We start from the raw sequence: 15,352 nt of genomic DNA, 5'->3' as shown, positions 1-15,352 counted from the left end.
ATTCTGCGGAATTGCAAAAATCATCCACCGGCATGTCAGAACAGCCAAGAGAAAGGCACAGAGCGTCGAAGTCTTAAAATGGCCTTTCAGCGCTGAACCTCAACGCGCTTCCTCTGCCAGGAAGGCCATTGTTGCCGTTGCCGTTGGCACCGGGGCTCGTGGGACGGCTGGTGGTGGCCCATTTAGGACTTCGTGGTTGAGTGCTGGTTGAGCGGGTAGAAGGACGATTCTTGCGAATTTCACGAAGCTCCTCCTCTTTCTTGCGCAAAAGATCATCACGGGCAACGAGGGTCAACTCTAGTTCTTCGACTCGGGCAAGGTGACGAGCGGTGTCATTTTGGATGTTGAGCTCGCGGAGGCGAATTGCGTTGCCTTCCACTTTGCGTTTTAAGTCTTCGTTCTCCTCTTGTAGCTGCCGAGCCTCGGTCCCAGATTGAGCGGCGGCTGTAGATGCGTTCTGGTATTGCTCGCGAGTGTAGTCGGCCTGATTTCGTTCGTAGTCTGCTTTTCGCTCGAGACTGGCGTTCTCTTTCTCCAGGCGCCGGATTTCTTCACGTGCAGTCTCCAATTCTGCCACACTCCCTCCTCCCTCTTTGAGCTCTTGTCTAGTTTGCTCAAGATCGCGCTTCAATTGTGTTCTTTCATCCTTTAATTTCGTAATGTTCTCTTTCTGTGTCTCGATGCGCTGCTCGAGTGAGGTCTTGCTCTCGGTCAGTTGATCGCGCTCGTGACGCATTCGGTGGAATTCCTTGTATCGACTTTCATAACGATGCTGGAGTACGCTCATTGCTGTTTCCAATTCCTGGAATCGGGAGAGCGTCTGGGTCAATTCCTTCTGCAATTGCTCCTTTTCGGTTGTGAGATCGCTCTTCATTTGAACGAGGTTCTTCTCCAGCGATTGCAGATCTCGGTCCAAGGTTTGGCTCATGTGTTTGGACGATTGGGTCAATTGGTTGATCTCTTGAGATGTGTCAACTCGCGCCCGCTTGGAAGTTTGCAGGCCAATTTCTTCATCCTGTAATGCAAGGGTTAAAACAACAGCACATATGCGGATAGTACGTATGCATCTTAACTCACCAGTCCGCGTTTCTGAGTCAGTGCTGCAGGTTCATCAGATGACGAGATTGGTTCATCTGACTCTTCCATCGAGACAGCATGCAAAGGCTCGATGCTTGCCAGTGGCCAGCTGGCAAAGCTATCTCGCAGAAAAACGACAATCTCATCGACATCTTCATGTACACCGAGGGCGTCATCTTGAAGGTCTCCCACTGCATCATGAAGATCAGCGGTATACTGAATGAGCAGACGAAGTCGGTCAAGTGGTGGCAGGTCAGGCAGACAATGCTCGATGTGTTCGCTAGCATTGGCAACGAACAACCAAATCACGGGAAGCAAGCTCCCATTCCGCGTGTAGGTGGTCCGAATGTGTTGCATGCACATGCTCCTGAGATTGACCGATGGGGTCAATGCTAGGATGGCAGCAGGGGGTTTGTAAAGGTCCCTAACGCTGTCGGTGGAATGGATACCGAAGCTCAGAGATTCTTTCACCATTGAAATTTCCAAAGCACCACCCATCTCTTCGCGAGGTCGGGTATACGCAAAGCCCTTGCCTTTCAGATAGCGCTCTAGCAGTCTCTGGGTCTTATCGTCATGCACCCTCAAAATAATATGCAAGTCAAGCATGCTCGCGACTACCGCAAAATGGCCGAGAAAAAGAAACTTTGCACTCGAGTACTCTGCCCACAACCCCTCTTCCGCAAGATGAGATTCTGTTTCTTTCAAATGCTCGGGAATGTTAAGGTCCGGATGTGTTGAGACATTAATCAATTGCGTGAGCATTTCATGCATCTTCGACAGCAGGTTCTCTCTCTGTCGAAATGTTAGCGTAAGTTTCATTAGATGTGATAAAGTCTCACTTCAGCAGCCGATAGTCCAGAGTTGTCGTCAATGCCAGAGAAAAATTCACGAATACTCGTGGCAGCGTCTGCCAATACTCGTTCATAGTAATCCTTCACCCGGGAGTCCATTGGAAGAGTGACTGCAAACTCAGACGGTCCAAGCCGGATTGAACCTGGTAAATTCTCCTCGACATTTGTAACTGTCAATTCACTAGGCTGAATGGTTTGTGTTGTCGATGGATCGACATGAAGCAGTTCCGACGGCGGGATTAGAGGTTCGGCATGCACATGATGAATTGCAGTGTGGGAATGAGTGACAGCGTCTTTGTCGAGTCTGACGCTAAGAGGGGCCATTGCCTCTGAGGCCGATACAGGCACTGATGATTCGATGTCTCCAACAGAGGAAGGGGTTCCACTAGCACTGAGTGTCTGGGATATTCCCGGAAAGCGCGGGGCTCTTGGCTGATCCCATGAATTGTATTGGTCCATATTTTCGTTCATGGATGCTGCTGGATGCTTTCTTCCTTGGTCTTCCACTATTTCCACACGCGGCTGAGTTTCCGTAGGTTTGGGCAATGACAGCCCCGGCTGACTTGTGAATTGAGTACTGGAATCAACTTGATATTGCGACAAATATTGGGTGACCGTTTCCGGTATTGAGCTGAGATAAACACCAACAGAAGAGTCACACTGTGTAAGATAGTGTGAGACCAAGCTGCCCGAATTGGTCTCGATGCCTTCAACAGACCCTGAGGACGCCGAGAAAGGGATACTGGACTCGTGAGATATGAGTTGACTTTTGAATTCCTCGTGTCGGAGAGAAGGTGTTTCGGCTATCTCACTCCGCACACTGCTGTGACCAGCACCAGGAGTCTCCGGAGAAAAGGTCCCGGAAACTGAACTCTGTTTGGCCTGTGGAGAGTATTGTGTCTCTGGGACAATTTCTAGAGAGGGAAGTGTCGATGAAAGGACTGTAGAACCGCGGGTATTTGATTGGTTTTCGTGTTCGGATGCCGCGCGTTCGTTGTTCTCCGAGTCCCTTCTTCTCTGCGAAGCGAAGGGCGAGGCAGGACCGTCGATTTGCGTGATGTCTCGCTTTTCCCGTAAGTCAGAACTTGTATCTGGAGCACGCCTCGTTTTCTTTTCTTCCCAAGTTCGCACAGCAAGCTCTGAAGCGTTCTCTTTGGGTTCCTATTGAATAGCCAGCACGCTCTAGTTAGTCCAAAAATTTAGAGCCGATATTGAGCCACAGAAAAGTGTCAAGTTTCACAACTCACCCAGCTTGGAGTGTAGGGGCCTTCCCAGTCGATCAGGTATTCTGTGTCTGTTTCCTGGAGGATACACTTGATGGGCCACTCGTCGTCGTCCAGTTCACTGCTGTCACTGTACACACGGGCACATACAGTGTCAGCTGGAGCTGAGTCAGTACGCGGTTTGCAATGTCTGTCAGAAGTTGGAGGCCAAAATCGCGTGTCTGCTCGAACCATCATGCGCGATCGACGGGTGCTTGGGTGGTAACGAGGGCCATGATAGGGAGAAATGGAGGCGTGAGGTCGATACTTAATGTAGGATCATGAGAGACCTGGGTTCGGCACACAGCTTCACTTGCGCCGAGAAACCGCAATTGTCCGAACCAGCAGCGTGAAGGGACTATGACGGGGAGAGCGAGAGCGAGAGGAGAGATAAAGCGGGAAGTAGATCGACGGGTGACGGGAGGCGAGCGGGTCATCTCACCGCCTTGACACGTGATGCTTATCGGACCCCTACAGTGAGTGGTATCATTCTATCTAAATGGCAGAGCGACCGGGTGGCCATCCGTATGCATCGAATCGGCTTGGTCCCGTTTCCATTCACCGAAATCAAAGCCCAGCTCCTCAATACTCTTGATCTTGCTTCGCTGCTCGCCTTTCAGGACAAAGGCTCTCCGAATATCCGGAAATAGAGCACGCATCCATCGCTCCCGCTCGGTCCAATAAGTTCCAAGTTTTCCATTGCCGTTGTTCTCGAGTCCGTGTCGTGGCGCTGCTCTGGTGGCCCAGTCGTAGAGGAAATTCATGTAGTCGGCATCTTGGGGAAACGGGAGCAGGTGGAACGCTTTGCCATCTCCTTTCAAAGACACCTCGGCCCGCTCCCATTCTTCCATCATGGCTCGTGAGGGAAGACTCAGTCGTCCGGACCACACCCGAGCAAAAACGGCGGCTTGGTTCTCGGCCATGGGAAAAGGGATCACCCTTTGTGAGAGGACAGGGAAGACAAGCGTAGGATACGGAGTGTAGAACAATTGCTGGTAGACATTCTCGGTACGCCAGCCGTGGGTTTCAACCGGTGGCTGCAGAGCGGGGAAAAACTCGTAGGAGTAGAAATAGCCGGTGCAAAAGACCACTGCATCGACATGTTCCTCGATGCGGCCATCCGCAAATCGTATAGCTCGGTCGTGCCGGTATGGAGGCAAAAATTCAACGATTTCTGGACAAATTATCTTATCCGTATTCGGAGCCGTTCCCAGATAGGATTCTGAACGTTGAGAGACCAGCAGCGCGCCTTCGCAGACTTCGTTAATTTGGGCACCGATATCAAGCCCCGAGGCTGAGTTGCCGACGACCACCACTTTTTTCCCCCGAAAGGGCTCGGGTGTGTCATAAAACTTGGAGTGCAAGATGCTCCCAGGGTATGCCTGATTCCAGGCCGAGATGCCCGAGATATCTGGGAGATACGGGACGGTGAAGTGGCCACTGGCAACCACCACAGCATCATAGGTCCGAATCTTGACACCACCAGTGTAGATATTCATTGTGGCTACATCCCAGGTGCCTAATTGAAGATCTTTCAGCATTACGTGGAAGACATTTGTCCCAAAATGAATAAGGTCTTTCACATCCTCGGCATACTCTTCCAGGTATTTTCTGACTGTCTGATGCTTGGGAAAGAGCTGAGCATCCGCGGGAAACGGTTTGTCAGAGTAACACATCAGTTCCTTCGGAATGTTGGTTTCCAGTCTCTCATATAGAGGAGACATGAAATTTGGCCCCTTAGAAAGATCAGCCTCCCGCTGAGGAGGCTTAGTTTGCGGAACAGGAGTAGACTGCGCGGCTTTGCCGGGGGTAGGGTTCCAAGCGCCCCCGACCGAGAGTCGTTGCTCAAATATGTCAATCTGGTCAAAACACTTCTCTGCCAGGAGGAATCTATTCATAGGTCAGTATATGCCCTCCGGGGATGGGGGTAAATATATGAAAACACTTACTTGGCTGAGGCCAGACCAGACGGCCCAGCGCCAATGATGGCCACTCGCCGGATCGAGTGCGCGACTGTCATTGAGTGAGTTGGAGTGGGAGATGTTGAGGTGTTGCGCGAGGCGGGTATGTAAGATCGTTTGGTTATTTTACGAATTTTACGGCGCATCGTTACTACTAATGCCGCAATGATGCAACCCGTGAATTTCAATTCTTCTCTCATCCTGCCCTGGACCACGTCTGCCCTCGAAAATCCCCGGAACTCCAACATGTTACCCTCGCGTATGAGAAAGCGGGCGAAATGATGGACGCGACCGATCAGCCCCTGGCCTCAGAGCCGCCGGCACAATTGAGCAAGATCCCCATCGCCCAGCTCTCTCCGACCCTCGATCAACTGGAACACAAATGTATCTATGCAGCTGTGACGCTCGTCTGGCCGTACTCATCCTCCACCAAGTCGCTCAGTCTGCTGCTAGCGGAGCCGGATTTCCGCCTACGACGTTCGAACGGGCAGGTGAAGGTCACATTTCACGGTCGAGTCGCAGAGAGGGTCGCGGAGTCGGCGGTGGGAATCGGTGACGAAGTCCGTTTGGCTCTGAAGTACTCGCGCCTGGTTTCAAATGATGCTGCTCAGCAGACTCCGGGGAGGTTCGTTGCCTGGGATGCATATTTCGATAATGGCGTGTCTCTTGAGGTATCACGTGTCCCACGCGAAACGACAAAGTAAAGCTGCTAACGGTGGTTTGTGCAGATCTACCGATCATCGAATCTTGTTTTGACGGTGACCGTCGAACCTCGCGCGCCTGAAACGTATGCTACGGAGCTTGCGCCGCCCACAACACCCGGCGCAACATCGACACTCTCTGATATTGGTTCGTGGGGATCTCCCGCGTTTGTACGGTCTACACGATCTTCTCTGGGAGGGGGAACGCTTGATACCTCGTATGATCCATTTGCAGAAGAAGATGGGTTTGTCCCGGGAAAAGGAAGAAAGAAACCAAGATACAGCCTTCACTGGGACGAATGGCGTGTTGCGGATGAGCCAGCCAGTCCTCGGGAACGAGAGGGCACAGTTGACTGGGAAATGGAGTTTGACGAGGAGGAAGATGCGGAGCAAGATACCGGCAAGCCGAATGGAGAGGATTCAGCGCCAGAGACTCCACCTATCTTCGTGAAACCCTCCCTTGAGCAAGCTGGAAGCTTGACTGGGAGGCACATTGCGCAAACGCTTCAACCTCCCAGATCAATCGACATTTCTGGGGAGGGGACTTGGACTGGAGGTTTTCGTCACCCTACCGATACGCCCCAGCTCCTTCCCATTCCTTCCCCCGGACTCCCAATTCCTTCTCCGCTTGTTTCAAGCTCAAACAGCCCCCATGGTTATTTCTCATCTGTATCTGCCGCCACAGAGGCACAAAATGTTCGATCTGTACCTGCAGAAACAGCTCCGTCGACTGTGCGAACTGAAGCGGATCTTTTGACTGATGTGTCACTACCAAAAAACTTCCAACCACAGGCGGCCGAAATAGTTGTCGAAGATATCAGAACTGCAGAACATGACTACCTTGAACCTACGGAATCTGTCTCTCACCAGCAGGCTTCGGCTTCTTTATTGGAAGATACTTTGGCCGATGAACATCATGTACTACCAACATATCACGAAGAGGCCGCTCTCCTGGAATCTGTCGGCGACTCCGCCATTATCGACCTTGGAGCCGACAGGGGAAATGGAGATGATGAACCATTGGTTTCAGCCCAAATCGACGCAGAAAAGGGCCAACACGTTGAAGACGAGATCTTTGAAGTCGAATCAACACAGGGCTCTCAATTTGATGCTGAGGAGGCTGTCGCAGTTGACGTCCACATATCGCCAAACGTGCCGCCCGCCTCCTCGTTGGATGAGCACCCCGCAGATGATGAGATGGAGGGCATCGAAGACCAACTGGAGAATTATGTGCACGAAGAATACGAGACCCAAGTGGGGTCGATCTCAGTTGCATCATCAGTTATTGAACAAGATGGTCACGGAAGCGATAGCGTACAAGAAAGCGAAGTGTACGATGATGAAGCGCTCTATGATGAGGAAGAAGCAGATTCAGAGTTGCAGGATGCGGATGAGTATGGTGATTTCACCGAATCCGAGGGGGAGGATGATGACAGATTACGGCAACAACAGACTCGGCCGCAACATTCCCAACCTGAAGTTATTGTTCTAGACAGTGACAGCGATGATGAACTTGCTTCTGACCAGTCAAAATCTACTCCTTCGCAGCCACCACCCCGTCTCAGCCAAGCATTCCGACGCGGACCATCAGCATCCTCTAGTGCTGGAGATCTGATGGTTGATGGTCCTGCGGGTGCGTATTCAGTGGCTGAGCGTGGACCCGAGGATCGGTTTGCGGAAGATGTTGAAGAGCAATGGGTCGATGAAATGGAGGAAGATCAAGATCCCGACCGGCTCCTTCCTGGGCAAATAGATTACGAGTCGTCAGAGGATGAGTTGGCACAAGATCACTACGTTATGAGTCTCCCAATTCGGGAAGCATCAGTTGCCCGGGTACGAGAAGAGAGCCATTCCGCCGAAGCAGAAGACCACGATATGACCGCTGAACCATACCCACCAGCTACGACATCCGTTGATCTTGATCTGGCAACGCCTGAAGGCCTACCTCGAGCCGATTCCGAACTTTCTATTTCATACCAAAATCAAACGGAGGAAAGATGGAATCCCGCTATCCAGGTGAACCAACACGATTCAGGCACCGCCCAAGACGTATCCCATGACCTGGAGGCCATGATCGACCCGGCTCTGCCTCGTTCACCCATTCTTACTGGCGAGACCGACCTCCAAATACACCGTGGGCAAGAAAGCAAACATCATGATACCGCTCTTGACGGGCCACGATATGAATTCGGATCAGGATATGAACATGAGCTTAGCCATTCATTCGACGGAGCTGCGTCTCCTCCGAGGAAGCAGGAGACTCAACTGCCCCAGTTCTCACATGAACAACAATTGCCAACGCCCGACCCTACCCAAGAGACTGTCTTTGCCCATGAACCTGCTGTCGGTGCTGGGAGAGTTGGACTTTCACCTACGCCAGATGATTTACGTCTAACTTCGAAGAGATCGAATCAACCCCATATCTCAGCACAAGGAAAGGCTCCTAGCCTAGTCAAGAGCACCGATCAGGCCATCTCCCCCTCTGGATATGTCCAAGTTGCCAAGGACATGCCTGGAAACGACAGAGCGAGAACGAGATCACCATCAATTCAACTGCCGGTTCCTGACCGTCACGCGGCTGGGTTACGAAGCAAACTCTCGTACTTCGCTCCACTTGCCTCGCTCATCGACCACTACAATTCTTTGGTGGACACGGTTTCGGTGGTCCATCAGGTATCACCAGTAGCACGAGCGACATCCGGGCCCAAAGATTACTACGTGACTATCCAACTCACAGATCCGTCCATGGCCGGCACAATGCTCAATGCGCAAATCTTCCGGGCTCAGAAATCCGCGATGCCGTCTTTGGTTGAAGGAAACGCCATCCTGTTGCGCAATTTCAAGGTTCGAAGCTTCGACCATGCAATCATGCTCGTCAGCGCCCAGTCCAGTGCATGGGCTGTGTTCGATGGCTCCGGCCCTGATGCCCAAGTGAACGGCCCACCTGTTGAATATGGTGCAGAGGAACGGGCTTACGCCTCTGCTTTGCGGCGGTGGTATCAGGAGGTGGGCTCAGCCATGGTAGCTGATAATCAGCTCCAAGCATCCATTGGCAGAGACAGCATGGAATCCAGCGATCCGGGCAGCCCGAGTCTCTCCTGGCGGGATGATCGACGTGGCTCGGCCAGGTCCCGTTCGACGCGGCGACGGAAGAGTCATCGGAGACTGACCATTCATGAACTGAGAGATGGCACTCGCTACACAGAGGTTGGGTCTCCTAACCATAGCAGCATTCATGAGCTTCGAGATGGTACTGTGTACGCCAATATATGAGGTGACTAAACAGGCCTCTTGCTATCTTTTCAGATCTTGTCTAGAAATGAATGTAATGACATGTCTTGATTTCTCGATGGCATCTGGAATCATCAACTAAATACACGTCTAATCTATTCCATCCCAAACGCAGTATATACTAGCCGACAGCCACCCTTCCTTCCCTTCACACTCACATCTTCGAATTCTTTCCTGAAAAATACTCCGCCCGCACAGCAGACTGGATCAACTGATTCGCAATCGCAGTCGGAGGCGGCAGTCGCAGACCACCCTTATACTCCGGACCGGCCTTGGCGCTCAAGTCACTCGTCCCTATGCGCAGAGCCTCTTCCACCTCCTCGATATCGAACCAGCGCGCATCTTCCAGTTCGGGATCATGCTCGAGAGAAATCGTCTCGTGCGCCGGATCACTGACCTGTGCAATTGCCCCGATCATCAGATTCGCCGGGTATGGCCACGGCTGCGACGAGTGGATGACGACTCGCGACAGGATAACGCCCGACTCCTCGTATACTTCTCTCCGAACAGCGTCCTCGATCGACTCCGCCGGCTCGATGAATCCGGCCAAGGTGGAGTACCAATTTGGCGGGAAGCGCTTGGACCGGCCGAGGAGGATGCGCTTGGCGTCGGCGGACACCACGGCCACGATGATGGTGGGGTCAGTGCGGGGGAACGACAGGTTCGACAGCGTGGTCCGCGTGTTACATGCTGGACGCTCGTCGGACTTGCCGTCGGACACCTGCGCGGCATCTGTGGAGGGACAAGCGCGTTTCGTACCGGCATTGACCGCCAACGTGGGGTTGCCGCATGTGCCGCAGAAAGTATTCCGGGTATTCCAGTCGATCAGGGCGCGCGACTGGGCGTAGATAGCAGCTGTTGAACGTGAGTCGATGGATACCATAATAAACTGGACGAGCAGACCTACCTTCGTCCGCCGAAAGTGTCGTAATAATTCTGGACTGGAAGAACGAGAGCCCCTGGGCCTCCATGGCTCCAATGATATCCTTTGCCGCAGTCTGCTGCTCTTCCGAGCCCTTGGGAGTCACGTCAACCGCGAAGTACGGCGTGCCGGTGTAGACCTTCCATGCCATGCCGCCTGCTTTCTGGCCTTCATCCAAGCCCAAGAAAATCAGGGTCGGATGAGTTTTCCGCGAGTCATAACTCTTGATCATATCTTCCTCGGACTTATCAAAGATGTCCTGGGGAACTAGCTTGGCCACTTCCTCATGTTTGGCATAGTACAGCTCCGCGGATGACCGAGTCAGTGGCGCGAGGTTGTTCAGCAGGACGAATCGAGTAGATGGGTGCTTCAGGGCCGTGGATAGAAAAGGATGGTCTGACCGGAGGAATGAGAGGCGGTTCAGGGGGGAGCCTGGTTGGATTCATTTAGTATCTGTCGTTAGTCGGAAGTTGAGCCCGGGGACAGACATACTGGAGAAGTAGTTCGCCGTCTCCCGGCCAAAGTGGCGCGACAGCATGGAATCCGCGAGAATATGCGCCGGGGCAGGGAGCGATGAAGCCGAGCTCATCCTGAGATACTTGACTAGTCTGGTCGGATATCGAGTGAAGGAAGAATCACGGATGTTAATAACGTGAAGTAGAGGGGAGCAATTGGTCAGCCGAGGATGCGGTTCCTGAGCGGGCTCGGCATGCTGACCGATAACTGCCGTAATACCCCACACACGTGATCCGCGCTGTTTCGGGATTACAGGCCCCGGTTTGGCCCAACGCCGGGTCGTTTCCTGTACCACGATGGCAACCAACAATATCCCGTAATCCAGCCGCGGTGGCGTGCACAGTCTGTGGCCTGATGGACCAGGCATCAGCGAATCTGATGCAAGGCCCTCCCGATTCATCGACAGGCAACAACCGCATAGCTCCCCTTTTATTCATGTTACCTTGTGGTTCTCTGTTCGAAGTCATTCATATATCTATCTAGTATTATACTGCATTCTTTTCATGGAAAGAAATGATTAGGAGTGACTGCAGTCGGGATCATGCTGGGCGCACTCGGTCAGGCGCTGAATAGCGTCCACTTCGGCTCTCACGAGCGCAAGGTGAAAGGGTATCTCAATGAAGCCACTCCAGGTCAGTCAAAAGAGCGATATATTCATGAGTCTCATCATCTTGACCTTTACCAGACTCTGTGCTTGAACATCTCAAGAAAGCCCTCGCCCCCAAATAAGGGAGGTCCAGGATCTCTGGACCATATTCGACGCCGTTTGTGTCGAAGACTCCTCCCACCAGCGATGTAAGTTGACCCGCCAGAAAGATCTTCTCTCGAAACTAAGGTGTAGCTTAGACTGGAACGTGACCAGTTTTCGGAAACATATAGAGAGAGAGCACCCGGATGTGGTCTCCTCTGAGGCCGTGGTCCAACTGTTGTGGAGATGTTTCCTCTACTTTGCCTATCACCCATTTCCCCGCGATGTCACCAATAGTGCTCAAGTCGATTCGAGCGGCTTCCAACGCGCTGTTTCACTTCTAGCCGCCCAAGGGACTGATATCTTGGGCACCCAGGAGGAAGGGGATTATTTCTGGCGCCACGACGACGCTTTCTTCCACACAGCTGATTACAAAAGAACCCTTAGAAGCATTGGCCTTCCAGATGATATAAACAACCAGCCCACAGATTCAGGTCTGGAGGAGGACGTCATGGATGTTTTAGCTATGACGCAGCCGCAATCGGTGAGCTTGGCTCCATCACCAGATCAGCTAGGACCTGCAGCTCGAAAGCTGCTTGATGAAGGTCCGACTCGGACTCAATATCGGGTGGCTCGCAGGGATCTCTCAACTTTGTTGAGCTTGCTTCTACGGCTGAGGCTGTACAAAGCGAAATGGGGTTCATACTTCCATTATGGCACTTTCGACAGCGCCGAGCCTGGCGACGAAAAATTGGCCAACATCCTGGTCAATGGACTGGGCGAGGTCCGTGATGGAGAGAATCTTACATCCAAGCAACTTCTCAGGGCAATGGATCTGCTGGTATGTATGGATAGATGCAGCGGAGTATCGGGGGCGTCTCTGACTTTTCATAGCCAAACTTGAACCTACGATTCCACCAGCTTTGGGCGGTTCTATTTCAGCCACCGATGTCTGCAGATAATCAGCTGTTGTCTCAAGCACCGGAGCCATTAGGAGCCGTACCTGACCAGATCCTTCGGGCTATTACATTGTTCCTCCCTCGCCCTGAATTCTCCACCCGCATTCGGACGACAACGCAGGACGACGTGCGGATTACTTTGGAAAAGTCGACGCAAGCATCGCAGAGATCAGATGACTTGACAGTGACCCGTCTTGTGAAGACTCTCAAAAACGATGCACATCCACACCTGATGCTACTTACCAGCGATGGAACTACAACACCAGCCACGGTGGTAGGGGTATACTTCCCAGGCCCGCTCTGGCTCGGGTCAAATGAAAGAGAGAAGTGTGAATTCAAGACCGGCACTTCCCATCTCCTCTTTCAGCTTGGGCCTCAGTTCCGCCTTCTCCGATGGACCTGCCCTGGCATACCACTCACGGACATTGTCAATACACATGAAGAGGCACTGTCGCTCGAAGCTATCGCGGCAAGTGATGAAACATCTCCGACGTCAAACAAGGCCTACTGGGTCGGAGACCCGGAGAGAATCGGTCCCGGCCTACAAATTGACCCTGAGACGAAGTCGGCTCTGCTGACGAGCAATCTTACCGACGCCAATATTGGACGAGCAGCCTGGTACAACGACGTCGGCAGAGACAGTGACCGTGGTGACGAAGCACCCAAAGAGCCTTGGGAGGTGACTGTCAAGCTTGGTCAGCTCCATTTTTTCCGTGTTTCGTGCAGGATAGATGCAGACCTCGCTACTGGGCGGATCATCCGGGCTAAGGATCAGGCTAGATATATGCGGGAGGCAGCGAAACCAAGGATCGAGGGCGAGGAGCTGAAAAAGAGAATTCAAGGATTCGGATCTACTTCATGACTGAAGGAGCTTGATGATATGGATTAGTTTTTTTTGTTTCTTGTTCGGTTTCGTGCGGACAAGTAGTTCTGTACAACTAGCTGATTGTGAAAGATACCTACGTACTCTTCCCTTTTGCAGTTATTGACCAGGCGACTTTACAATTGTGCTCCTTACATATTGCTACATATACGCTTTGAAGAGCAAACTGTCTTTATTCGGGCATCTGCTGCTCTTGCTAGTCATCTACAGTGACAATCTCCTGTGTAAAGCTCGTAAATCTGCGCTCTACAACAGTTAAACACTCCATACTTCTTACACTGGCAAATATCTAGGGGCAAAGGCATAAAACTCGCCTGGGTAGATCAAAATTGGCAATGAAATAATCACCATCACACGGATTACCATGAGGAACAATAAACAAAAAGATCTGGTTAAGAAAATTTTCAATTTTTCTTGTAGGTAAAGAGGATACGGTGGAACCGCCTGTGTTCCCAACACATCAGATCACGATCAAGTTCACTGTTTATCCTGAAATGTCCCTGTATAACCTCTGTGCAAACGTGTCGCAGTTATTCCAGAGTTTGTGGTAGTTGCCCATCGTATTCGCAAGCTGCTCGCCACGAGCCCTTACTATCTCATACGTCAAACCCTGTCTGATGGGACCGTAGTGCTTTTTCGCATTCTCAACTTCCCATGCACCGGCAGAGGTCGTCCTGGAGATAAAAAGGATTTTCTTCACTCCGTTGATGGTTTGTGCGCGAATGTCGTAGGAATAGGAATCATAGTTTCGGGTGACGGTCTTGACAATTCGTTGAACGTTGCCACAGTCGTCTTTTTCTTCCCTCTCTTTTGTCTCGATGGTGACATAGCCGGCGATAAGCTGGTAATGCTCCGGAATCGGTGCAATGCCAGTAGGAGGCCATCCTAAACGATTGGATGTCAGTAAGCAATGTTTTGCCAAAGAGACCTGAAAGTACAGAAAAAACTTACTAGCCTCGATCGCCCATCCCTCTCCGTTGTGCCACTCAAGGTGTTGAGGCACAGTTCGAGCTAGAATCTTGAATTTTTGGCTATCGATATAATGGGTCGTGGTCGGGATTTCCGAGGGAGCACGTTTAGCCTTGGGTTTGCACTTGGGATTGGGCTTTGGCGGCGCCGGCGGTGCATGGGCGCTGGATATGGTGCGATAAAGGCTGAACAAGGTGTAATTGTGGGGTTACAAAATGGTTGCTCTCGCGGCCTTACACCCCCTATTTTTCATAATGAGGCTTTGAATGAACAAGATAACTTGGCCCCCATAATACTGCACGAACGGCTTTGAGTGACGGTGTGAGCCTAGATTGGAATTACGAGAATCGCGCCGGAGGCTGGCTGAGCTGCCGATGGTTTGTCACGAGTGTTGATATTGATGTCAACTTAGTGACACGTCTCCAATATAGCACTAGCACTATGCATCATCGTATGAATAGTTGGCAAATGCACCTAAATGTGACCATAGTATTGTACATCCCTAAATGTTGAGAGCTATCATCAATCAGATTCCGAGCAGAGTGCTATAGACGTCAACCATATTATCAAAATCATCATCGATTCATTCTATATTTTCCTCTGAATTCAGTGCGAATTTGTACTTCTACGACTTGTTGGTGGGGGATGCTCGGCAATCCATTTTGCTCACAATCTCCGAACTAGCGTCTTGGCGGTGCGGCATCTCACCTTCCCATCTGCTCTCTCCACAATAGCCTTTTGTCTGCTATATTAAGCTTGCTCATTACGTATATGGAACAGTCAAAGTTGCATATAAATAAAATCGTCAGTTTTGTGCTGCGTGAGACAGCTAGGCGAAGATAATTATCTTCGTGGATAAATTGGTTGCGCGGCTCTGCCTCTCGATGTATTTAGCACGCGACGTGTTGCTTGGTAAGGGATTCTCATCCTAGCAAGCGGGCGGGACGGTTCGTTTTAGGGCTTACGTCGGTCATACCATGCCCCACTGCCATGCCAATCAATTTAAAGATACCAAGTACGGAACCGCAGCAGTAATAAGGGAGGGCTAAATTTAGGGTATCCGAAGGCGCGAGCTCTGGTTGATACCATTAAGGTAGGTACGAACTGTGGCTCTGTGGAGTAGTATCATGCAATAACCGGTTGCAATGAGCATGAGACAAAAAGATGTTGGGCTCGGGAAGAGATTCTTCATGGATTTTGGTCGGAGTGGCACCGCGCAAAATCCTTTGAAGGGACTGTCCCCGCAGAATACCTTCGTGGCATCCACTTTGG

The 15,352-nt window shown here is 51.6% G+C and overlaps 10 protein-coding genes across 10 annotated transcripts; 4 read left to right on the top strand and 6 right to left on the bottom strand.

The window, feature by feature from the left end:
* Positions 1-73: 73 nt before the first annotated feature.
* On the bottom strand, positions 74-928 carry N7510_004831 (uncharacterized protein; the record flags this gene model as incomplete). Its single annotated transcript, XM_056976757.1, has 1 exon — positions 74-928. One exon carries the CDS (start codon positions 926-928, stop codon positions 74-76), a length of 855 nt encoding a protein of 284 aa, XP_056836713.1.
* A 140-nt stretch (positions 929-1,068) lies between these two features.
* N7510_004830 (uncharacterized protein) lies at positions 1,069-1,848 on the bottom strand (the record flags this gene model as incomplete). Its single annotated transcript, XM_056976756.1, has 1 exon — positions 1,069-1,848. The coding sequence occupies one exon, from the start codon at positions 1,846-1,848 to the stop codon at positions 1,069-1,071; it is 780 nt and encodes a 259-aa protein (XP_056836712.1).
* Positions 1,849-1,895: 47 nt separating this feature from the next.
* N7510_004829 (Histone deacetylase complex subunit 2/3) lies at positions 1,896-3,385 on the bottom strand (the record flags this gene model as incomplete). Its single annotated transcript, XM_056976755.1, has 2 exons — positions 1,896-2,989; positions 3,169-3,385. 2 exons carry the CDS (start codon positions 3,383-3,385, stop codon positions 1,896-1,898), a joined length of 1,311 nt encoding a protein of 436 aa, XP_056836711.1.
* Positions 3,386-3,681: 296 nt separating this feature from the next.
* Positions 3,682-5,088, bottom strand: N7510_004828 (putative flavin dependent monooxygenase; the record flags this gene model as incomplete). The annotated part of the gene is made up of 1 exon (XM_056976754.1): positions 3,682-5,088. One exon carries the CDS (start codon positions 5,086-5,088, stop codon positions 3,682-3,684), a length of 1,407 nt encoding a protein of 468 aa, XP_056836710.1.
* A 341-nt stretch (positions 5,089-5,429) lies between these two features.
* Positions 5,430-5,855, top strand: N7510_004827 (uncharacterized protein; the record flags this gene model as incomplete). Its single annotated transcript, XM_056976753.1, has 1 exon — positions 5,430-5,855. The coding sequence occupies one exon, from the start codon at positions 5,430-5,432 to the stop codon at positions 5,853-5,855; it is 426 nt and encodes a 141-aa protein (XP_056836709.1).
* Positions 5,856-6,212: 357 nt separating this feature from the next.
* On the top strand, positions 6,213-9,125 carry N7510_004826 (uncharacterized protein; the record flags this gene model as incomplete). The annotated part of the gene is made up of 1 exon (XM_056976752.1): positions 6,213-9,125. One exon carries the CDS (start codon positions 6,213-6,215, stop codon positions 9,123-9,125), a length of 2,913 nt encoding a protein of 970 aa, XP_056836708.1.
* A 172-nt stretch (positions 9,126-9,297) lies between these two features.
* N7510_004825 (NAD(+) diphosphatase) lies at positions 9,298-10,654 on the bottom strand (the record flags this gene model as incomplete). Its single annotated transcript, XM_056976751.1, has 3 exons — positions 9,298-9,998; positions 10,051-10,497; positions 10,558-10,654. 3 exons carry the CDS (start codon positions 10,652-10,654, stop codon positions 9,298-9,300), a joined length of 1,245 nt encoding a protein of 414 aa, XP_056836707.1.
* Positions 10,655-11,122: 468 nt separating this feature from the next.
* On the top strand, positions 11,123-12,173 carry N7510_004824 (uncharacterized protein; the record flags this gene model as incomplete). The annotated part of the gene is made up of 2 exons (XM_056976750.1): positions 11,123-11,217; positions 11,294-12,173. The coding sequence occupies 2 exons, from the start codon at positions 11,123-11,125 to the stop codon at positions 12,171-12,173; spliced, it is 975 nt and encodes a 324-aa protein (XP_056836706.1).
* A 44-nt stretch (positions 12,174-12,217) lies between these two features.
* N7510_004823 (uncharacterized protein) lies at positions 12,218-13,090 on the top strand (the record flags this gene model as incomplete). Its single annotated transcript, XM_056976749.1, has 1 exon — positions 12,218-13,090. One exon carries the CDS (start codon positions 12,218-12,220, stop codon positions 13,088-13,090), a length of 873 nt encoding a protein of 290 aa, XP_056836705.1.
* A 505-nt stretch (positions 13,091-13,595) lies between these two features.
* Positions 13,596-14,530, bottom strand: N7510_004822 (uncharacterized protein; the record flags this gene model as incomplete). The annotated part of the gene is made up of 2 exons (XM_056976748.1): positions 13,596-14,244; positions 14,499-14,530. The coding sequence occupies 2 exons, from the start codon at positions 14,528-14,530 to the stop codon at positions 13,596-13,598; spliced, it is 681 nt and encodes a 226-aa protein (XP_056836704.1).
* Between the last annotated feature and the right edge of the window lie 822 nt (positions 14,531-15,352).

The sequence above is a fragment of the Penicillium lagena genome, assembly GCF_028827675.1.
Source record: "Penicillium lagena strain IBT 129212 chromosome Unknown utg000002l_segment0_segment0, whole genome shotgun sequence".
Taxonomy (NCBI): Eukaryota; Fungi; Ascomycota; class Eurotiomycetes; order Eurotiales; family Aspergillaceae; genus Penicillium; species Penicillium lagena.
Note: the sequence above shows the minus strand (reverse complement) of the source record. Positions and strands in the feature narration are given on the sequence as shown.